The sequence below is a fragment of the Pundamilia nyererei genome, unplaced genomic scaffold, assembly GCF_000239375.1.
Source record: "Pundamilia nyererei isolate P.nyererei 1_Seehausen unplaced genomic scaffold, PunNye1.0 scaffold00126, whole genome shotgun sequence".
In the NCBI taxonomy this organism is placed as follows: domain Eukaryota; kingdom Metazoa; phylum Chordata; class Actinopteri; order Cichliformes; family Cichlidae; genus Pundamilia; species Pundamilia nyererei.
Genome location: NW_005187527.1, coordinates 659881 through 679423, shown reverse-complemented (window position 1 = coordinate 679423; position 19543 = coordinate 659881). Strand labels below are relative to the sequence as shown.

At 40.7% G+C, this 19543-nt stretch overlaps 1 protein-coding gene across 4 annotated transcripts in view; it reads right to left on the bottom strand.

Annotated features, from left to right (window-relative positions):
* kcnip4a (potassium voltage-gated channel interacting protein 4a) overlaps nucleotides 1–19543 on the bottom strand; it is a 149068-nt gene that overhangs the window by 29218 nt on the left and 100307 nt on the right. Inside the window, exon 1 of one of the 4 annotated variants that reach the window (XM_005742997.1) lies at nucleotides 5854–6421. The exons of the other annotated variants lie outside the window; for them this stretch is intronic. Coding sequence (XP_005743054.1) covers nucleotides 5854–5965 — 112 coding nt within the window. The 5' untranslated portion in view covers nucleotides 5966–6421. Of the gene's footprint in view, nucleotides 1–5853; nucleotides 6422–19543 lie in introns of those variants that run through there. 4 annotated transcript variants of the gene reach the window in all.

Here is a 19543-nt window from a genome sequence, read left to right as displayed (position 1 = left end):
TTGCCAGGGGGGGCAGGTAGGGCATTAACAGGGAAAAGGAGGGCACAAAGAAATACTTCCTTATTCTCATTTAAAATGTCCAGCTTTTATTAAATAATTATCTGAAGCTTACAACCAAAGTTTTTATCTGACGTAAAATGTATAGAAATCATACATATAGCATCGAAGTAGCTGGAATCCATAGCTGTGCGTGTTCATGGAGCTGCATTTTCACCTGCTGGACATCAATACCTGACAATTTTAACTGTCTTCAGAACATTGCAAAGGCCTTATTGACAGTATTTGGCTCTACTTATCTGTGTGAGCAGGTTTTCTCTCACATGAGTGTCCTCAGGTGGCCGTCTGAATGCTGGACACTTGGAGACCTGTGTCTCTGAGTGGGAGACCAGAGATCACATTAACACACATTAACATAGTTTATTTTTCTTATCATTGTTGTGAGGAGACCACCAATAGCATTTGTATTTTCTGTATTTTCTGTATTTGCTGTTATGGATAAAAAGTGTCTTTTTTTGTTTCAAAATTGCTGATAACTATTCGCTGATAGCTGCCAACATCTGCGAACAAATATAATTCTATAAAGTGGTTCTATATAGTGTGTAACTGTTAATAAAGAGCGTTATTAAATTTATTGCTAATGCAATCATATGGCACATTGACTTCTGAGGAAATTTTAAATGGCACTCGCCATCAGAAAGGTTGCCTACCCCTGTCCTACTGTATGGCCAGCTTCATGCCGAGATGATGTGATTATCAATGACAAGCATGTCAGAACAGCTTGATCATAAATAAATGCCACCAAACAGCAACAGAAAGGTCACTCATAATTTTGGATGATAAAAATTCACCAGCTGTGGGTTCCAAAGATTTTTACGCAGCAGGCTTTAGACATCTTGCTGCTTATTAACATTAGCTGAGCACGATTATAACACTCAGCAAAGCTTGGTTGATCCTTAACACCCAATCAAAGAAATCTGAAACAAAAGCGGTGTCACAATGAGCTCTAACTATATTTGCGCTATCAGCATGCTCATCTTCTTAACTTAGCACATTGATCTAAAATGTGTTAGTTATGTTTAACAAAAGGTGTTCACAACCTAAAGCAGTGGAAATGGACAGCAGGACATAAAAATTGTCTAAAGACAATTAATGCAGTATCTGTAGAGATATTGAAATGTAAACCAACTGGTGGTGCTTCAATTGGCTTCATCCATGTGACTGTGCATCCATTTTCTTCCCCCTTTTCCAATTCAGGGTTGCTGAAGCCTATCCCACCTGTCACAGGAGGAGAGGAGGGGTACACCCCCACACAGGTTGCCAATCTGTTTGCAGAACTAACGCATAGTGTCTTTTCTCCCGTCTTCCTCCCCTCAGCCCAAATGGTGGCAGTAGATGTGATCCATCCCTGAGCCTGGTTCTATCAGAGGTTTCTTCCTGTTAAAAGGGAGTTTTTCCTTCCCACTGCCGAAAGCTTGCTCAAAGGGGATCGCCTGATTGTTGGTGTTTTCTCTGTATTATTGTAGGGTCTTTACCTTTCAATTTGCCTTGAGTGTTGTTGTGATTTGCCACTATTTAAATAAATTGAGCTGAATTTAACTGAATTTAACTGAATGGAGACAGACAACCACTCACACCTACAGGCAATTTAGAATTTTGCCTTACCATTTAGAATCCATCATGTCTTTGGACTGTGGGAGGCAATCAGAGTACCCAGCAAAAACACACACTGACACAGGGAGAATATGGAAACCAGGACCTTCGTCGATCATTCTTCAAACCATCCATGAGATATGTGATTATCAACAAAGTAATGAACAACATGATGTGTTTCAGATTAGGTACCGCCATACTAACACCCACTATTCTATGTGTACAAGCGTGTCACTAAGTGTATCTCAATGCTGTGCTTTCAGTTAAAAAGTTAACTGAGAAGCACTCAATTCTTGCTTCCTTTTATCCCCATTTCAGGCAAAGGAAGGGACAATAAAGCAATTTTTAGCTGCTAGAAAGAGGGTACACCAAAACCAGCGATGCTAGTTAGCTGTAGCGCGCTAAAAGTCGTAGATTTATTTCAGCCACTGTAGGTAAAAAAAAAAAAATCGCAGACTGCGTCAAATGTTATTTTAAGTAGGTGCCTGACACGCTTTACAGCTTTACCCCTTCACCTTTGATCTCACACGGTCCTGTGAAAATGCATGCAGAAGTAAGCTGTAACGTACTACACGATAGTACAAGTGTCCAAACTGACTGAAACCATAAGAATGGCTATGATGACGGTCCAGTTAATTGCAGGTGATTATTATGTCTGGCTCTATTATCTTGGCTTGATTTTACTGGAGTTTTTGTCTGCATCACCTACAAGCATAATTTGTTGGTACATAAGAGTCCTGTCACTTATGTACCAACAAATCGAGCCAACATGCTCATTAGCACTTTATATAAATAAATAAAAACAGGCAATAGGGAACAAAAAAGGGTACTGGTCATTTGCTGACACAAATTCTTTTTATTTGCCCGCCTTTGAAAATCCAATCAAGGTCACACAGAACATAAGAACATTGTTAGATGAATGTCGGTGCTGAGATGCTCTGTCCTCTGAGCCGGTAATAACAAATGGCAGGTCCAAATTGACACAGCGTTCCATCACCGTTCTGGTAATGCTGTAATTGCGTGCAGTGTGTGCGTGTTTGCAGGGCTACGGGGTTACGGTCGGGGGTGTTGCTGTGTACAGCTGAACCAGAGAATAATTCATCATTTCGTGACATACTGATTAGCCTGCACCTTGAGGCTTGAGTCTTTACTCAGCAGTTTGCAATACTGCATTATGTAAGTAGAAATGTACATACGTGTGAGAAGGATCTGGATATGTTTGTGAATAAGCAAGTGTAAGAATCTACATTGTTATTCGCTATTCTGCAAGGAGGAGGAGAAGGCTTGGTGGTTGATTATTCAGCAAAAAACAAGCAAACAACACATAATAAAAGTGGTCATTACATTATTTCGCTAGCCGAGTTGGGCAAACACTTGCCAGCTGCGCTGCCATTCTGCTCAATGGCAACAATACAAGCACACATGCATCAGTTCTGCTGCATTCACAATTAAACTGAAGCAAGTGACTTTTGTGCAGCTTGCCAGACCTTACTTTTATTCACAGTGAATGCTCTGGTGATTGTGCACGGTCTGATGCAATAGTCCTGTTATATTTCTCCAACGTGAAACCATGCCAGGAGCAGGGAGAGGCTGTTAATAAACTATTTCTCAGGGTCTGAGGTCCTTACAGTCTGTGAAGTTGAAATAATCAATCCCAGGAGGTCAGACTTGATTTTTTACAAAGGGTACAGTTTCTTACTTGCTGCCAGCTGACTCTTTACAGTAAAGAGCGGAGCAGTGCTGGGACACATCCAGAGCGTGCTCTCGGCTCGAGATAACTCCCGTGACTGGAACGTTGCCAGTTTAAATCTGTCGTGCAGCTGAGAAACTCCCTCAACATTTACCCCACACAGGCTTTTGAAAGAAAGACCTTTATCCTGCAGAAGCCCCAGCGGAGCAGCTCAGGTGGCCGGCAGTAGAGGGATGTGATCGTACTGGGCAGCTCCCAGCTGTGAACGTGTCTGACTGTATGAATGTTAAGCAGACCGTGCGCTTTCAGTGAACCTCTGTCCCTGGAGGTTTCTTCAAAAATAAAAGGGGCAAAAACAAACTATTTTAGTTATTGCAGAACGTGACAGCTGCTACAAAGGTAAATCTATACAACTGTGAGGTTTATATACAAGTGAAGCTACGCAGATGCTCGGCGGTTAAGACTGTCAACTCAGATATTTGCAAGCACAAGCCCTGAATCCTGATCTTAGCTTGGCCTTTCTAAAATGCAGTTCTTTTAGTTTTTTCCGCCCCTGCTGACTTGAAAATATGAACGCTGACTGAATGACCTTAAAGTTGTTTTCTGAGTTTTGAAAATGCAGAAAAAACATATTCAGAAAACCTGTTTCCACTCATTATTAGCTCCTCTTTCTGCAAGAAACTTACAAATGTGCAGAATACCCTTAAACCATTTGGAAACATGCTTGTTGTCTGTCCTGCTGAATCCTGGTTGAGATGATCAGTTTGTGTTTAATTCAAACCTCGCTTCATGACATTTAGCTTTGTTTAACAGAGCAGTGGAAACAGGGAACACAACTGGTCTGTCTCTATAAAAGATGCCATCTAACACAGTGCAAAGTTCTCCTATTTACACATTAAGATATCTGCGCTATAGAAGCAGTTACAGGGAAACAGAAACTGTGGAATAATGTGCTGTTGACTAAATATACTCAGGCCTTTATTGGCTTTTAGCTTGCTTACTAACAAGATCTTTAGATGGAAAGAGCAATTTATGTCAACATGGGATCTGTGAAATGAAAAAAGGACCTTTACTAATTGAGCAATCAAGAAAGGAATAAAACTAAAAAGTAATTCTTAGTTGCACCTCGAGTTTTGATGATTTATTTGCTTCTGTATGGGCTTAATTACAAAATTTAACTTCTTTCTAGCCCCGCATGCATCGTGGGAGATTTTAAGACTACACACAGCTTGCGTTTGCCAGTGTTGATATGATTACAAAAAGATTTGTGGTCTCTCATTTGAAAACCTATTTGCCTAATGAAAAGCATTTCGCGTGCATTTTCAGCCCCTCTCCCAATATCTTTTTACCATTCCCTCGTCCTGAAAACGACTGCAAACACAAGCAAAACATCGATATCTGTATTGACAGCCTGTCGGGCACCGCCGGCGCAGGCATTCTGTAAGTAATCAGGCTCTGAGACGGCTCCGTGGAATATAAATCACATCAACAGGCAAACGGCACCCGACATGCCAGCCCTGACATCTGTATAATCTCACCGTCGCCGATAATCAATATCATGTCAGCTGCGTTTGGAGATGCAGAGCGAGGGGAAATCTGAGTCGCCAGTGTTTAGCGAGGCATGTAAACTGTTACGTCGGGCGTGAGGTTCACCATCCCCCCAACCCAAATGAAAACCCAACTCCCAGGTGCTTTTGAAACAGCACAGCCAGAGACAGTCAACAGACGCTAACACGTCCATCTAAACACTCGTCTCAGGTCGGGTCAGGTCGGCTTTTTCCTGCTACTGACTAAAGCACATTATCGCCTCTCTATTTACGTGCTGCCCCTCTGAATATGCACCCACCTTTGATTGATTATTCTAATTACAGGTTAAGGTGTATTTACTGAGCAGCGTGTGCTGTTCTTCGGTTTGAAGTGCTTACCCTAGTGCTCGACTTTATTTAACGAGACAGCTTCAGTAGGTCTAAACTGAACGCTTTCTTTTCTCATTGTGCGCTTGCCGAACTTCCCCGCTCAGTTTTCCTCAAGAGCAAAGTGAAATGCATGCACAAGAAAACAACAGAGGCTTCTAAGGTCTGAAATACAGAAATTCTCTTGCCTCTCAAATGTTTTGATCCTTCAGAAGTGACACCGTTTTGCAGCTCAAGACATTCCTCGATCTCATCACAAGCTCACGCATACTTCTGTGACATTTCCTTTGCTACGCATTAATTAGACCGTCTTTTTGTGCTTCCCACTCCTGTTTTGGCATAACGATTACCTCAGTTAACTTCAAAACTTTTCAAATTGCAGTCTTAGAAAGTTTCAGAGAACTTCGAGCAAACTGAGAGTGAATCTAATGAGTCGAGGGAGCAGACGTGGAAAGCTGAAAAGGTGAGACTGATTGAAAATACATCAGCAAGGCTTATTATAGTCTATCAGTGAGCAAGCTTTAACTTGTTGTGTCTGCCAACCTCCACCTCCTTCCACCTCCCTCCACCACCCCAACAACCTTCAAATCAGTGTCTTACCCTCTGAGAAGCTGATGAGCCCCAGAAGGTGCAGGAGCTTGATGGAGGCAAACACCAACACCACGATGCCCACCGTCTGTAGCCCCTCAGTTTCCCAGATCGCGTTCAGCATCACTCCCCCTTCTGCCCACTCCCCACCGCCATACCCGGACCCGAACCCGGAGCCCGAGCCAGCTTCTTCTACTTCCGGGCCGCCGCCGGGACCAGGACCACCATTCCCACCTGGCCCCGCACTCCAGTTCCCCTGCACCAACTCCAGCGCTACGCCGGCCCAAGCGCACGGGCCGGGCGCCCCCTGGCACCCGCCTTCTGCTCGCTTGTTCTCTAAATCCACTCTGGGTAAGGTTAAAATTGGAGATTAACAATCAGCAAGACTTGTCCTCAGGTTTGCGAGAAGCCTGAAGTCATTAAGGATGTTTCTGATTTCGAGAAGTCACTGAGAATTCAGGACGATCCTCTTCCTCTTCATTTCCTTCCCTCACAAACGAGGAGACCCTTGAAAGCCGGGAGAGCAAACTCTGCTGTTCTCTGACAGTTTGGAGCTCTCGCTCACTCTTTCAGGCGCACCGACTGCCTCGCTGCAATGTAAGGGAGGGAGCAGGAAAGGGGACGGATATGAGTGAGGGAGGGGAGATGGGACGGAGGCTGTGGGGAGGTGTGGTCCTAGAAGGCGCACAACCGAGCGGGAGCTACACATGTTCAAATTAACTTTAATCACAGGAGCGGCACAGCAAGCGTAACTGAATTCTGTCTGCTGGATAATTATACCATTAAATCAAGAAAACGGCATAATTCTGTGGTTATAGGGAAGACTGATCTTGGAGATGGGAGGCAAAAAAAAAATTAAATTACAAAAAGCCGTACAGAGAGATCAAACTAACTTTTTAGCAAGGCAAGACAAAATAAATATCTCGTGGTTCAAAAGGAAGGAAAAAGAGAAAAAGCTGATAGCGTTCACTAGATAATCACCTACTTCAGGAGTAAAGAAAGCAACAAATCGCACAACTTTATTTAACTTAATCGCTTGTTTTTGAATCACATTTGATTGCGATGAGATGTGGCGAGCCGATAAAGAAAACTAGAGCGACAGAGACCGTGTGTGTCCAAGAGAGAGGCTGGTGCATGCAGTCAGCGTTTGGAGCAAATGAGTGAAGACACCACCATCTACTGGTCCTGTGCAGACTGTAATTATCATACAGCACAGCATTCAATATTTATCCTGTTTTAACCAAAGAAAGAAAATTACTCCCATTTTATTTTGAAAATAATAAGCTTTCATGTTTCAGGAAATCAATGCTTTAACTCCAATAACTACAAGTTCAGAACAAGTAGAAAAGCCACATTGAAAGCTTGTGCGTTTCTGTGAGTTATTTGCGACTGCAAACACAATTTCACTGCACTCTACTTGATTATTTTGACTCAGAATGTCCCTCTGCCGTGTAAGCTGTGAATCAATTTAGAGTAAAGTCCGCCATATATCACTGATGTAAATGCACAAAGCCAACTTGATTACAATCATCACAACAGGATATTATTTTGGCACTGTGAAAGAAACCGCGTCTCACCGCTTACTCAATTGCTCTATGATAAATATCCAGTGTGACGCAGTGCTCTTTTCCAGTGATGGAAAAACGCGCACTCATCCATTTACATGCGGTCCATCTGCCGCTGCTTTTTCTTCAGCAACACAGAATGGAAAGTAGGAGATGTAATTCCATGTTTTTTTTTTTAATTCTCTGAATAATTTAGCATGATGCTATTTGAAAAAGAAAATAATATTCAGCAGACATCCTGCTTAACCTGAATAGCCCAGAGCATTTTTAAAAAGTCGTTGGTATGGGAGACTTGTCCTTGCAAAGTGAGACATTTGATGAGGACTGAACTCAAGGATTATTTTGTATGCAATAATTTTAAAAATGTGTATTTATTTGTATATTTGTATTTTGGGTGCGCTGTTCTGAAAACTGAGTTAGAGCAAAAAGTGCATCTTTAGGCAGTATAATACAGCATGTATTATAATTATAATTACCTCGTGCAAAAGAGTCTACTTTTCTTTTCCCAACATTTAATGACTGCAAATATCTCAGTTGCTCTGTGTCTGGATCAGCTTTTTTTTTTTTAAAAGGAAGATTTTTTTTCCTAAGTAACATATTCAATCATTGCTTTTATCTGTGTTTTACTTAAATCCATCTATTACAGACACTAAAAGAACAGTCAGATGCCATTATTGCACTACACAGCTTAGATTATAGCAGATAAAATAACTGTTGTTGTCAGATCTAGATGCCAGCAGTTTATCCCATAGTCTACAATCTATACATATATTTTTACTCTGAATTTGTTGTGTCCAAATCACAGGTGAGAGGATAGCAGACCAGTTAGTCCAGTCTTTTAAGTGGTATTTTCATACCAACTGTTTATGTTGGTTTAAGCTGAAAAACCTCCAATGATCCGACTCCACAGAATCTCTCAGCTATACTAAATCCCCACGTTAAATCCCCCACATCAGTGAGCAACGTCATTGTTTGCATTCATACTTTTGTTCTGGTTGACTTTCATTGCTCTGAACAGCTCTTTTTGGATTTGGAGCTCATTAAATTATGAGGAGAAGTTAATTTCACTGAAATGCACATTTTCGAAGTATACACATTGTCAGTGCTTTGAAAACTGCATTTGTGTAGTGTACAAGGGCAAAATACGATATATACACACACACACAAACAAAAATGAATGACAACAACTCAATGAATTTAGGCATTTAGACACGGTCAAGCTGACCCCCTGAAATTCAAACTGAGCCAATTCTGAGCATCAGAATTTAAGAGATTCTGAATGTGGCATGGTTGTTGGTGTCAGACTGGCTGGTCTGAGTATTTCAGAATGGGATTCTAATGGGATTTTCTCACAAAACCACCTCATTGTTTGTCTATTTGTTTTTCAGAAGTGGCCCAAAAAGGAGAAAATATTCTGTGTGTGGAAGTTCCTGGCTCTAAAAGCCTTGTTGGTGCCAGAGGTTAGAGGAGAATGGCCAGACTGCTTCACGCTGATAGGAAGGCAACCTCATGGTGCGGGGCGATATTTTCTCAGCACATTTGGGTTCCTCGGTGCCAACTAAACCCCACAGCCTACCTGAGTGTTGTTGTTGACCATATCCATCCCTTTATGACTACAGTCTACCCATCTTCTGATAACTGCTCGCAGCAGGATAATGCTTCATCTCACAAAGTTCTCACAAATCATCTCAAACTGGTTTCTTAAACACGACAATGAGTTCACTGTTTTAGTTCAGAGCCATTTTATTAGACTGAGTAACCAGTCTCAGTCTAATAAAGCACCTTTGGGATGTGGTGGAATTGGATATTCTCATCATTCATTACTATGATGCATAGTTACACTTCTGGAAGGGGACACATCAGGCTGCAGCTGTTTTGTACGACAGTGTAACATAGTCCTGATATTTCATAGTTTTGGTAAAAGTTTCCATTCTCGGTAACATCATTCCAGTTTTCCGTAAAAATGCACCAACAATCACTTTAATGTCTCCTTGAGGTCAAAGGCAGTATCAACATATTTCCAATGTTAGTTTAGCATATTAAGCCAATCAAAGTCAACAATACACGTTTATGAGGAAGAATTACAGGTTCAGATCAGATTGTATTGGTATCAGTATTGCTCAGCTTTCACATACAATTTATGAAAAATCAACTAACCTAAAAGTTTAGTTCTTCAGTGTCTCCTGACAACTCACAGCAGAGCTGCCAACATGTGGGCACTGGCACTGCCTCAGTGAAGCCACAGCCACATCACAAGGCATTCAGCGGGCCAACAGAGGCTTCACTATCCCCCTTTCCCAAAATCATGGCTTGGCTTGCCAAACACTTCCCAGAAGACCAATAGTTGATGAAACAAGTAGGAATAACTGTCCAATCATAACTTCTCTCCAGCATACAGATACCATCTTAAAACCATAAATTACTAAAGCTGTGAGGGCGGAGGTGAGACAAGTGAGAAAAGTAGGAGTGGGGATTTTGTGGCAGTAAGCATTCACTCAGCTATCATCTAAGCCATGATTCTATCAATGGTGCTGACAGATAAATATTACACTCCACATCTTGCTCAATTAATGTCACACAAATTCTGGACAATCACCACTCTAAAAACTATTACAGGATGGCAGGTCTGACAGATAGAAAACCTGAAAATTCTGCGTTTATAGACCTGACAAGAATATTTATCTTCGCGAGACTGAGATTACAAAATCATTTTATTTCGATATTGGAGAAGAAAATGGAAGCTGTGGAAAGCTGACACTTCTATCATTTGAAACAAAGGCCTGGGGGTAAAACACAGCTCCCTGAATGAGGCTCTATAGAGCTGCTCACAACACTAATGATTCAATAACCTGTTTGAGAGCACTGAAATGTTATTCAAGGAATATTACATTAAAGACCAATAAAGATGCCAGCTGCCTCAATCAGACATAAAAATATGAAATTATCACAAGGAATAAGAAGCCTTTCAGCTGTAACGTGAAAGGCTTTCTATTAATGTCATCGGGACTATTTAAAAGTCTCGACCCAACCCTCATTTCTTTCTGCTTTCCTACAAAAATTGGAAATAGGCGGGGAAATTTATTGCAAACATACATGGGAATACAATACAAGGCCAAAACAGAATTTGTACTTTCCTAACGAACTTGAAAGTCCATATTTGGTATCATATATTAATAGTAATTCACATTTGACCACCTTTATTCTCAACAAGCTTCCTTGTCATTTCTTTAAGTCATCTTCAGGAATAGCTCTCCAGGCTTCTTGAATGACATTTAAAGTTCCTCTTTGGATGTTGGCTGCCTTTGATTCTGTTCTCTGTCAAGATGATCCAACACTACTTTAATAATGTTGGGGAGGCCAATCCATGACTGATAGGGTTCCACTGTGTGGTTTTTCTATTCAGGTATGCTTTTACTGCACTGGCAGTGTGTTTAGGATGAGTGATCCATCTACCCTCATCCATTCGCTTCCGCTCATCCTTCTCAGGGTCGCGGGGGGCGCTGGAGCCTATCCCAGCTGTCGGACGAGAGGCGGGGTACACCCTGAACAGGTCACCAGTCTGTCGCAGGGCTAACACACAGAGACAAGACAACCATTCGCGCTCACACCTATGTGAAATTTGGATTAATCAGTTAACCTATCTATCCCCACTAACTGCATGTCTCTGGATGGTGGGAGGAAGCCGGAGTACCCGGAGGGAACCCACGCAAACACGGGGAGAACATGCAAACTCCACACAGAAAGACCCCGGCCTGATGGTGGAACTGAACTCAGGACCTTCTTGCTGTGCAGCAACAGTGCTAACCACCGTGCTGGATGAGTGATGAAAAATTAAATTGCTGTCAATCAGATGCTTTCCAGATAGTATGGTAAATGGTTCCATTGTGTTTTATTTTTTTTATCTGGGTACTGTATCACTGTAATGGCAGTGTGTTTGGAATCACTGTCATGCTGAAAAATGAGACCATTGCCAATCAGATGCATTCCAGATACTATTGCATGGTGATGGCTGAAATTGAGTTTCAACCCATAACAGAGCCCCCACTGTGTTTTACAGATGGCTGTACACACTCATTGCTATACCTCTGTGCTGACCTCCTCTGTACATACTGACAGCAGTTCAAACCAAACATTTCCAAATTCAATAGACTGCTCCATAAGGCCTGCTACCACTGATTTTCAGTCCATTTCTTCTGTAATCTAGAAAATTTCATCTTTTTCTCCCTGCTTTCCTCGGCCACCGTGAACAGTAGACGGAAGAGCTGATAGGCCAGATGTAACGCAATAAGCTTTGTGTTATTGCAGCAGGTGCTTTGCTGAGTTGTCTGTTATGTGCAGATACAACACTGGTCCATCCTTAGAGTTAGGTTTTTGTGTTTGAATGATACACAGGTCAGTGTCAACTGACTTAAAAAAGAAAGCCTGGAGAATTATTGCTTGACTTTAAAAACCAAGTTAGCTCCTTGGAAACAAAGTATAAAGCTCAAGACTTTAGCAGAGCAATGTATGTTTAATGACAAAGAGCATTTGAAAACTGTGCACATCTAAAGATGTCTCCTTTTTTCCCCTCTGTTGAGCCACAGATGCCAGGGGATGTGTGTTTTTGAGAAAGACTATGGCAAAAAAAAAATACTATTATTTCCTGTTCTGTAGTTTGGCACAAAGGAGGTGTGCAATAATTTCTCTAAATCAGTTCACATTAAATGCTTTTAATTTGGTCGTTTCTAGTTATTCCTTCTACTAATTTTTGAGAACCATACAAGAGACATGTGCCTGATGACAGCTTGCACCAACCAAATCCCCACATTCATCATTCCTTCACTGAGAGCTTTCACAAAGACCTTGTCCAACCTCTATAACCTTTGTTAGATAGCATCTTTGAAAAGAAACAAGTCTGAAATGTCAAGCTGCACTCAGGTCTGGAGATTTGCCATGTCCAAATTTCTTATCTGCGATCAGGCAAGACAAGTCTGAGTGACAAACATGCAGTCCTTTTTGTTCATTTGCCGCTGTAGACTGATGGACACTGATCTTGGAACAGATTACATATTTTTCTCACTCACTTGCTGCCCACACGTCTCGTCACTTTTCATGCTCAGTATTCATAAGGGGAGGATCTTATCACGTTTGGTCTGGGCAGAGTGGACACGAAGGACAGGATCGACAGTACAGGTCACTGAAAAAGTCTCGCGAGCTTAAAGTGTTTCCTGTGTACATGAAACTTATGCACCAGCCAAATGGACTAAAACTAAACAGTAGCCTATGTGAGGTTTTTTCTTAAAAGATTTTACCCTTTTTTTCCCCGCACAGTCACTGCGTATGCATACAAAACAGGCCCCCAAGAACAAAATTCCCATTAAAAACTGGACACGTGTTATCTTTCTTAAGCACACGGTGAGCCTTGGTGAAAATACAAGACCAACAGCAGAGAAACTGGCTTCGATGTAACCGTCATCAATCAAAGCTACACCGATCGGTGGATGGGAAAAGAGGCGAAGATGAGATTGTCCCGCTGTTTACAGATCAGCTTAGAGAACAAGTGGATGATATAATTAGGTGACACCTGCAGTGATTTGCTCAGGCATGCAGAGCAGCGTTAGTGTTTGGGTTATGTGTTCCAAGGCACATTAAAATCAGGCTGTCATATTTACAGAGGCAGCGCCTGTGAAAGGGTAGACAATTATGAGCCGTGAACCAGGGAAACCCTCAGTGAAGCAGCTTGTGCAATCAACCATGGAGTGCTGTGGGGTGACTGATATTGAGGACTTAGTTTGTAGAAAGCACACTCTGCAAGGTGCGTGCGCATGCATGCATTTATAGGAATTTGCAATATTTAACCCTTTCAACCTCTGCATACACATTGTAACTGTAGGGAAGACAAAAATGACTGTTTCAGACTATACATAGGAAGTGACAATTCATTCTGTCTACTGAGTATAATCCAGGACTCAAATAAATGTGTATTTATGTGATATTCAGCAAGAATTTAACAAGTCAGCAAGTGCATGAATAGTGTACAGAATTTCATGTTACAGTATTATGCAAAACTCTTGAGCCACCCCTCATTTCTTTATATTTTGCCTTCTTTTTTAGAGTGCTTGACCAATAGTTCTCCAGGCTCCAGGCCCTTCACTTGATCCAGCTGCAGGTCATTGAAGCCTTATTAGAAATTCTTTCAGTGGAGGCGTGGATGTCAAGAAGCCATTCTTAAGAAAGCAATACATGGAAAATTGCTGAGGTATGCCAGATTACACAAGAACTGGACTGAAAATCAGTGGGAACAGATCTTTGTTGTCAATGCATCAATAAGAGTTCAAGACAGAAGTACAGCAGTGAGTGTCTGCAGCCATCTGTAAAACACGGTGGAGACACTGTCGTGGTTTCTGGCTTTATTTCAGTCAGTGTTGTTGGACAAAATTGATGAGGTTTTGAATGTAGAAAAGTACCATAGATTTTGATCCACCATGCAATACTATCTGGAAAGTGCCTGATTGGCAACATCTTCATTTTTCAGCATGATGATTATTCCAAACACACTGCCAAGGCAGTAAAAGCATACCTGGTTAGAAAAACACACAATGGAACACTATCAGTCATGGATTGACCTCCCCAGAGCCCGGACTTCAGCATTAGTGAGGCAGTGTGGGATCATCTTGACAGAAAAAAAGGCAGCCAACATCCAAAGAATCGCTTTGAGTGTCCTTCAAGAAGACTGGAGAACTATTCCTGAAGACTATCAAATCTCTTATCTAATAAAAGCTTGTCTTTATAGGAGAAAGAGTTAAAGAATCCACAAGAAACCTTGTATAGGAGGGTTCAGACAATGTTGTAGAATAGAGGTGGTCATACCAAAAATTTAATTTCAAGCTCATAAAAATTGAACAACTTTGTTTTAACTTATATATAGTATCTCCATGTTTAATTTGCAAATTTCAGTAAATCGATGCACCAATTTTCCAAGCAAGATATGAAGAAATGGGGGAGGGGGGGACAAAAGAGTTTTTGCACAATACTGTAAGCTCACATCTACCTAAAGGAAATGCAAGAAATGAATACTCTGGGATCTGATGCATTTCCTATGGGCTGTAGTTTGTTTTATGTCTTTTTGTAAATGTCAAGTTAAATTACTCAACAACTGATGTAATATGACTGTAGTAACATTGTTCTATTTTAGAGATGGTATTTTGGTACTTTACATGTTTGAGCTTTTTATTTAGAAAGAAATGCAGAGCTGCGATGTGGCGTGATGATGTGCACTGCTGTACTGAGCACTGTTAGACATGCAGCACATGAACAAGAGAAACTGTCTTTATCATCATTCTGAGTTGTTGGGTGGTGGCAAAAATACATCTGTGTATGTGGAGACACCATCAATCTACCTTGTCTTTTTTTACTACTGCAGGTATGTGAGTCGGGCTTTTTGGTTATTTTCTGAAATATGGGTGTGTGGCCTCAGCGACATTCACAGGAAATGCGTTTTCCGCTACCAACTACATCTGCTGTGCTATGGCGATGCCTCATCATTCAAGGTTGGATGGCTAGTAAACACATAGGCTCGTCCTCCCCCATTTTCCCACCTGAATCAGTTCTGTCCGGTCCAATTCACCAACTCTGAAAGTTACAAACATGCCCCAGGAAGCCCTTACTTTTAAAGGTAATGAGCCAATTCAGAAAGCAAACCTTACTTGTTATACGCTTTTGCATTTTAGTGGATTGCATGTTTCACCGTGTTTCCATGCAAAAAAATGAAAAAATGCTAATTCTATCCATAGCATGGTGTCAAATAAGGAAGAAAGGGAGAAAGACCTACAAATTGCTCAAATACTTGACCAACCAGATCATAAAGGATGCTGAAATTTAGCTCCAAGAAACAAAAGCACAATAAAAGAAAAGGCAACGTGTTGAGTGATGGGTCGGAAATTCCCTTTGGAGGCAATAAGCCTATAAATGAAAGACATTCATTTTCTCAACAAAACGGCAGCCATCTCTCTCTACAGCAGAACCACTAGATCTTTATCAAACTCCCAATTCATTCCACATGATTAGTTGTAGTGAAGGGAAAGGTCAAAGGTATTGTCTGCAGGTGGACAGTAATACAAAGATCCAGACAGCGTGCTACAGGAGATAACATTGAACTCCTTCTTTCTGTACCTCTGCAATATTAGCTCCTGCGCGGCTATCTGTTGGCTCACTGTGGACAACACGTGAGGCCAAAGAGCAGGACTCGAGTTGTCTTTGCACAGCCAGCCTGTCATCTGATTTATGATGCACCATCCTTTCAGCAGCAGCAAAGTGCCAGTCAAGCTGAGCTTCGAGTGCAAAGGTCGATGGAGAACATGCATTAGCAGGAACAGTAAAAAGAGACCAAGGGTGGCATAAAATGGCAGACAGAATACAGGACGGCTGGAGCCACTGTCCAAAGGATGAGATATGACGAGCACAGTTCAGCAGAAGGAAAAAGATGCTGAGAGGAAATCGATATAGAAGGCTGTTCCTAAAAGGAATCATCAACGTGGGTATAAATTTATTTAGCAGGATGTGGAAAAGTGATGAGTAGTGCATGAGCTATTGTGTCAAAGCACTGCAAATACTAAACTTTCTGGGTTATAGAGAGCACGCATTGTGTTGAAGCTATTAAGCGCCAAATCAAATATTTATAGTACTGCTGAGTTTGCTACTCAAACAGACACTGATTTGATGGATCGTATCAAAGCAAAAACACGTGAACCCAGTTTATATTCAACAGCAAGACAGAATGAGGAGACTGAGCTACTGAATTTCAGGTTAATGCTGTTATTTCCTCCTCTTCTTTCAGTCGTGTAAACTTAACTGGCTGACACTCCGGGACTAATTCCCGTGTTTGCTTCAAAGTGTAACTTCATTCACCTGTAATTAGAAATAAACTCTGATAAATGAGTCCCAATAAATCTCATATCCTGCGTTGTGAGTTCGGTAGAGACAACTCTGGCTAGGGATGCTTAAAACCATCTTTGCACTGCTGCATGCTGCAGGGCATGCATGCTTTATCATATTCCTGATTCTCCAATTAGGAAAAAAACAAACACAAACAATTTACTTTTGCCCTGAAAGCCAGGATAAAATAATTATGCCATAAAGTATCTAATGAAAAAATATCTGTATTAAATAAACATATCCACTTAATATTCCAAGCAAGGGGATCTCCTGAGGCGAAGTTTGGTTGAGGTGTTAATAATCTCGCACTGCTAAATATTCTGGTATTCAATACAGCTTCATTTCTAGTTAATTGTGTCGAGACATCCCCTGCCATAACAGTATTAAATGTGAGGAAATAATTTATGAAAGCTGTTTGGTCCACAGATCAGATATCATTTAGCAGCGGAGCATCCAGTAGAATAATGTTTTATCGAACCCAGAGATACACTTACAAATCAAAAAAATGTTCATCGTGCATAGCGAGCGATTTAATATCACGGGCGAACATGAACCGGAGTTCATTGCTGAAGAATTTCCTGATAACAGTGGGCTGTCACAGAGGCACAACAATAAATAGCACCACAAGCAGGTACTGCGTTATATTAGGAGGTGGTAAAATTATGTGAGAATGCACAAACTGAGAAAACTGCCACAACAACAACATGAAAGTGCAGTTAGTCTGCATTTTTCATGAGCTTATTCTTCATTTCTGGGAATAAAAAGTCTAAATAAGCAACAAGATCACTATATCTGCTATATTTTGGTAAAACCATAATCCGAGTTAGCACTATAATCTTGTTACAGTATACTGCAACCAAATTTTTCTTAACTTGCTTTAATTTCCTATTATAAAATAATTGTGCCAATCTGTTAGCAAAATGGCTTGTTTGTATTAGGGAATAAAACTTGATTTAGCTTTAACATTTATCATGAGGCTTTTATCAATGCCTGAAGGCAAGCATGTAATGATTGCACTGAATTTAATCCCCTTCATACAGTTCTACACTGTGCACAGTCCACTATAATTTATTAACATTTCAGTGTGATAATGAGCTTTTCCTCATGTTGTTGTTGGAATCAATTCATAATTTTACAAAACATGAGCATAAACTCGGACTATTTCCCACAACGTCTCCCTCTCCTTACCCCAAACCCCTGCAGATGGCTGCCCCTCCATAATCCTGGTCCTGCTGGAGGTTTCTTCCTGTTAAAAGGGAGTTTTTCCTTCCTCCCGTTGCCAATTGCTTGCTCATAGGGAGTAGTCTGATTGTTGACGTTATGCATCTGTTATTAACGGGTCATTATCTTACAATGTAAAGCACTTTGAGGCAACTGTTGTTGTGATTTGACGCTATATACAAACAATTGAATTGAATCAACCAAAAGCAAAACCCAAACACGGACCAAACAGATATAAACATTCAAACACAAATGTGTGAAAGGAGGAGCTAGGGTGGAGGTGGGTTGCAAAGAGGCTTGCAGATGCACAATGAGATTTACCAACTGGATGAGTAAAGGTTCCATGTTCTAAAACGTCTACGTAAAAGGAAGGAGAGGTGATTTCTAAATGTTCTGCATGCTCCAAAAAGGCTTAACTCTACTTTTCCTTAATATGTGAACAGGTTCCAAAACCAAAGACCAAGCTTAAGGCTTTTAGTTGGAAAAAGTAGATTTTCAAGAGGAACATGAGATTATACTTTGTTTCCTCATGGAGGCCATACAGATTCCAGCACTTAGAAGCATTTGTTTCTACATACAGCTCAGCTCCAAAAAAAGCTTAAACCTCATCTTCCCTTTTACAAATGTGCCTGCAGGATGATCCCCAAAACAAATGAAAGCATCATACGTTCATGATTTTCCGAATCAATCATTAGTAGCTCTCTCATTGCAGAGATTGATGGCAGAGTAAAACTGAAGCCTGTGGAATCATCCCTAACAGAGTTTAATTCAGCAGAAAGACACAAGACACAACAATATTTCTCTGATACCTGTCTGAGGCTCTGGGCTATTATCCAAAATTATAATAAATTGCAGATTTTTTAATATTCCTCCACTGAATAATATAGGACTAGATTTGTGAAAAATATGTCGAGAAAGTAAGATGAAGGCAATAAGGAGCACATTACTCATGCTATGAAGGGGACTAAATGTTTTTTTAAAAAGAGAGAGAAATCTTACATATTCCACTTTATTTAATGTGCTCTATATACACATGAGCCTCCCTTTGCTTTGTGCCCACATTTTAAAAGTTAATAACTGTCACATCCACATGTGCTGTTCTAACAATATTTAAATGCTTTGTATTTTGTTTAAAACTCACACTGTAGTGTGCTACTTTGGGTTTTACATTTGGTTTCAATTTGAGTTTAAGTGCCCTCCTGGTGTTTCATTTTCTATCTACAGAGCTTTATTACTGCACCCACTTACTACATTACTAGCATTTATATGGTTGCGCTGCACTTTGTTAGGTTGGTGTGCAAGTGCAAGATAAGACAATTTATGTTCTTCTTACCAATTACTGCCCATTAAATCACACAGCTGGAATTGCTGGAAAACTGAATCCGCCTGATAGATACTGGTTTGTTTTTACTAGAGAACCTGGCTTTGCCTCTAGCTCCCAATCCTGGACTCATTAGTACTGAGTGGTGAGGCTGACTGTAAACTCTGGTTCCCTCTGGTGGCACATCTGCTAAACATGCACGTCAAAGAGAACATTTTTTACATAGGTTCAACTGTAAAACCACATTAAAAATGTGAGCTTATCGCAGAGAACAGTTATGGGCTTTTTAATGGACTGGAACTACTCACAGTGGTGTAAACATACAAATAATGTACAATAATAACTGTTCTCTGTGTTTATTATGTTGACAGATTCTCTGGTACACAAAACCATTGTAATAAAAGCTACACAATGTAATAAAAAACACACATAAACAAAACACATTATATCTAAAAGCCGTGTCATGGCAGCTTGAATGCCAGTGATTAAGCATCTTTATGTATTTTTTTCCCCAAACACAGTACTGTGTTTGTTCGACTCCAAGAAATCATGTTTTATAATGCAGCCAAGCACATCAGAGCACTCGCTTAGCAAATATTATTAGGATGCAAATACATGTCCTCTCCATTATTCATTCACTATAGACCAGAGTAGTTTCCTCTGTAGATAGATAGATAGATAG